The sequence below is a fragment of the Babylonia areolata genome, chromosome 21 (assembly GCF_041734735.1).
Source record: "Babylonia areolata isolate BAREFJ2019XMU chromosome 21, ASM4173473v1, whole genome shotgun sequence".
Lineage (NCBI taxonomy): Eukaryota > Metazoa > Mollusca > Gastropoda > Neogastropoda > Buccinidae > Babylonia > Babylonia areolata.
In genome coordinates this window covers 31610159-31615158 of record NC_134896.1, presented here as the reverse complement: position 1 = coordinate 31615158, position 5000 = coordinate 31610159, and the positions used below count along the sequence as shown (strand labels likewise).

The 5000-nt window shown below is 50.2% G+C and overlaps 1 protein-coding gene across 1 annotated transcript in view; it reads left to right on the top strand.

The window, feature by feature from the left end:
• LOC143296605 (thyrotropin receptor-like) overlaps window positions 1-5000 on the top strand; it is a 51011-nt gene that overhangs the window by 17426 nt on the left and 28585 nt on the right. Inside the window, exons 7-10 of the mRNA XM_076608633.1 lie at window positions 196-379; window positions 1503-1766; window positions 2284-2602; window positions 3247-3448. Coding sequence (XP_076464748.1) covers window positions 196-379; window positions 1503-1766; window positions 2284-2602; window positions 3247-3448 — 969 coding nt within the window. The remainder of the gene's footprint in view (window positions 1-195; window positions 380-1502; window positions 1767-2283; window positions 2603-3246; window positions 3449-5000) is intronic.

Genomic DNA, 5000 nt, shown 5'->3' with positions numbered 1-5000 from the left:
ATGCACACCCCCGAAAACGGAGTATGGCTGCCTACATGGCGGGGTAAAAACGTTCATGCACGTAAAAGCCCACTCGTGTTCATGCGAGTGAACGTGGGAGTTGCAGCCCACGAACGAGGAAGAAGAAGAAGGACCCAGACACTCACGGACACTGTATTGGCAGATCAGCGTCTTAAATTAACCATTCTGTCACAGGAACCTGTCCAAGACCAGCATCTGGCACCTGCCGACGGACGGCCTGATTAACATCAAGGAGCTGAACGTGGAGGAGGTGCCCTCCCTCAAGCAGTTCCCGTCCGTGCTCAAGTTTTCCCACATCGACGTGGCCAGGCTCACCTACCCCCACCACTGCTGTGCCTTCCAGCACCCAGAGAAACAGGTAGGTGTGTGTGTGGTGTGTCCCAGTCCTGTCCGACTATGACTCAACAGAGGAGGAGGCAACTGCTGTCCCCCCCCCCCTTCCCCAACCCACCCCCTTTCCGACTTTCTGGGCAAGAATCTGGTCCATGGTAGAGAGTGGCCGGAGAAACAGATAGGTGTGTGTGGTGTGTCCCAGACCTGTCGGATGACTCAACAGAGGAGGAGGCAGTTGGTGTCCCCGACTTTCTGGGTAAAAAATTTGGATTATAGTGGAGAGCTTCTTGTCACTCTGGTGTCGGGGTGGGGGTGGGGGTGGTCGGGGCAAAACGTAGAGGTGTTATATGGAATAGAGGTACTGAGTGTGTGTGTGTGTGTGTGTGTGTGTGTGTGGAGGGGGTGATGTATATTATAACACAATAGCACAATACAATACAATGCAGTACAATACAATATAATGCCATACCATACTTTAGTATCAGTTACGGTTTCTTGGAGATGTCAGAGAGTGTGGAACAGATCGTTATAAGCTACGCTACATCTGCTATAAAAAAAAATTATAAATTATAAAGGCAGATGCCTGACCTTTGCATGAACCCAACGTGCTGATCATATCTTGAAATGCAATGCGATACAATACAATGCAGTACAATGCAGTACAATACATTACAATGCAATACGATACATTACAATACATTACAGTGCAGTACAATGCATTGCAATACATTACAATGCAGTACGATATCTTACAATGCAGTACGATACATTACAAACCAGTACAATGCAGTACAATACATTACAATACTTTACAATGCAGTACAAAGCATGACAATGCAGTATAATGCAGTACGATACATTACAAACCAGTATAATGCAGTACACTGCATTACAATACATTACAATACAGTACAATGCAGTACGATACATTACAAACCAGTACAATGCAGTTCAACGCAGAACAACTCAACAGAGTAGAACATAATACTATTTCTGTGCAATTCACAAAATGAAATTGAACATTCTCCATCTCTCACGTTATCCCCCCCCCTCGCGCGCGCGCGCGCGCGCACACACACACACACACACACACACACACACACATACACACACATTCTTCCTTGAAGAATCGGTATCATTCCCATTAGGACCCCCTGGAGTATCAGGGCTACGAACAGGAGCGGCAGAGGAGGCAGCAGATCCTTCAGCAACGAGCCGCATCTTGTGGGTCTGCTAAAACATCCTCCTCCTCCTCATCTTCCTCCTCCTCCTCCTCCTCAGTGCCATCTGTCCCGGGGTCCCCGGTCACCGCCCACCCGGGGCCTTTCTTCGGGTGGTCCACCATCCCGTCTGCCGGTTCTCACCACCCTTCTTCTGCTTCTGTTGGGTTCTCTGGGTTCGGACCTGGGGAGGTGAGTGGGGTGGGTGAATGGATTTTTTGGTGGTTCTTCTTTGTTTCTTTCTTTCTATTGGTGGCTCTTCTCTCTCTCTCTCTCTCTCTCTCTCTTCTGTGTGTGTGTGTGTGTGTGTGTGTGTGTGTGTGTGTGTGTGATTTTTGCAATGCCGAGAAAAACCATAACTGCCGATGACGTCATAATGCTAAAATGAGTACCTCGCGCTGCATGTATCAAAACGCCATATTGATATGTTAAAGTGGAATATTTACCATGTATGCTTCAATCATTTTCATTTATTTCGGGGTGGGTGAGTGGGGGGTGTCTTTTTTCCTTAGTTCGTGTTTTTTTGGGGTTTTTTCGTTGCTTTCCTACACTATATCGCCCTCTGTAAAACATTTGCCCCCCACTCCTCCCCCCACCTCTCTCTCTCTCTCTCTTTCTGTCTCTCTCTCTCCCTCCTTCCACCTATCAAATCAGCAAACTAATCACACCAACCCACCCATCATCCATCGAACCCCCCCACCCCACACAGTTCCACGTGCACGCCCGCTACAGACGGGACAGCGACGTGGGCTACTTCGGGGATATCGTGACGGCCGGCCCCGGCCCCACACACCTGGGACACCCTCCCAGGCCCGCAGCCCAGCCCCTGGCGGAGCCCCACGCCGATTTCTACCGCGCGGATCCTGGGGACGCTGACAACGGGTTCGGCCATTTCGACCCCCATATCCCTTCGCGACCCCCGGAGACGCTGGGCGGCGATGGGTCCCCTCATGGAGGAGACCCTTGGAGGTTCGGTGACATCGACCAGCATCAGCAGCAGCAGGTCCCCAGGCCTGGAGGGGCTGCAGGTGTGTGGCACGGGACAGTGGTGGTGGCGGTGGTGGTGATGAGGAAGAGGAGGAGGAGGGGGAGGAGGGCAAGAAGAAGAAGACGATGATGATGATGAACATGAACAAGAACAAGATGTCGCAAACGAAGAAGAAGAAGATTTTTATGACAGTGATGATGATTATAATGACGATAATGATGACGACGACGACGATGATGATGGTGATGATGACGACGACGACGACGATGATGATGACGACGACGATGACGATGATGTCGACGACGATGACGATGATGATGATGACTGTCCGTGAAAAGATGTTGGTGATGAGAAGGAAAAGGAGAGTGATGGTGGCGCCGATGATAATGTTGATAAGGGATGATGATAATGATGATGAGTGGAAATGATTGCTAATGATAGAAAATATAATGAGGATGACGACGACAATTATGGTGACGAAACTGAGGAGGGTTTTGATGATGAGAAGCAGGAAAAGACGACGACGATGATGATATGACGACAATGACCATAACCACCACAGCGACAATGACGACAGTGATCACAACATCGACGACAACAACAATGACGAAGACGACGGTGACGACAACGACACAACGATGATGAAGATGATTATAATGACGATATCGACTCACGCTGTATTAGAAAAACGTCCACCCAAAGACAGAGGGGGAGGAGGAGGAGCAGCAGGAGGCGATGGGGGAGATACGTCGGTGTGGTTGACGGGGCCTACCAACGAATCCATGCGCGAGCACGCTTGTGCCAACTTCACGCGTCGCAAAGACTACGCCAGCGTCGTCTGCACCCCGAAACCCAACGCCTTCAACCCTTGCGAGGACGTCATGGGGTGAGTTAGAGAGATTAGGGGGCTAAATCCGTTCTGGGGTGAATTTGGGGAAACGGGGGCAAAGTCCGTCTTGGGATGAGTTTGTGGAAATGGTTGGGTTTTTGGTGTGTGTGTGTTTTTTTTCCCGTCATAATGTGAGAGAGACATTGGGCCAAAGTCCATCATGGGGTGAGTTCGGGGAAATGGGGTCAAAGTCCGTCATGGGGTGAGTTATGGGAAATGGGGGCAAAGTCTGCTATATGGTGAGTTAGGGGAACTGGGGGCAAATTCCGTCATGGGGCGAGTTCGCGGAAATGATGCAACGTCCGTCATGGGGTGAGTTAGACGAATGGAGGGTTACGTTCGCGATGGGGTGAGTTAGGGGGAATTGGGGTGTAAGTCCGTCACAGGGCTAGCTAAGGTAAATGGAGGATAAAGTCCGTCACGGCGTGAGTTAGGGGAAATTGGGGCAAAGTCCCTCATGGAGCGAGTTAGAGGAAATTGGGACAAAGTCTGCCATGGGGCGAGTTAGGGGAGATGGGGGCAAAGTCTGCCGTGGGGTGAGTTAAGGGGAATGGAGGGTAACGCCCACCACGGGGTGAGTTAGGAGAAACGGGAGCAAAGTCTGTCATAGGGTGGGTTAGGGGAAATGGGGGTATATGAAATTCCATCATGGGGTGAGTTAGGGTGAATGGGGGTAACCTCCATCATGGGGTGAGTTAGGCTGAATGGGGGTAAAGTCCATCATGAAGTGAGTTAGGGGGAATAGGTGCGAAGTCAAAGTCAAATTCTTTGTTTCCGAAGATAATACATAAGCAAGGAGCGTGCTTTTTTCTTCTGTATTTTTAAACATCCATCCCTCATTTCTTTTCTGTTTTTTTTTTTTTTAGGGAGAGGGTTAAAGGTTGGGCTTTAGGGGAAAGCAGTGTGGGGAGAAAGTAGAGTGAGTGGATGGGTCGGGGAGTGTGGAGTATTTTGTGGAGGCGCCGGGGGCGGAAGGGGGGGCCAAGTGTGTGTGTGTGTGGGGGGGGGGGGTTTGTTGAGAATGCACGTGAGGGGTGTATGTATATCTATATATTCGCAAAAGCGAACTTACCAAGCTGGGTGCAGACGGAACTGCTTCAGAGCAGCAAGCCATTTCCGTCTGTAACCCCAGCCGCCCCCCTCACACCTCTCCCTGAATCCGTCCTGTTGTCTACTGTCTTTCCCCTGCGAGGCTGTCAATGGGTGCAGAGTGAATGAGGAGGAGCTGAAGATGGTGGTGGAGGTAGAGAGAGGAGAGTGGTTTGGGAGAGTTGGGTGGGTGAATGTGAATACTTTGTGTGAGAGGGGAAAGAACGTATGAGTGCAGGCAGGATCACTCAACAGTACACTTCTTAAGATGGAAACAGAACACCACTGCCGTCCATACCGATCCCCCCCCCCCCGCCCCTCCCTCCCCCCCTCAGCCCCCTATCCCAATGCGCAACGCTTCCCTCCCTTGCAAAAGATGCAAAAGATGTAATTGGATATAACGAAGATACGATATGATAATATAATTCAGTGCAATACAATATATTTCAATTCATCTTTT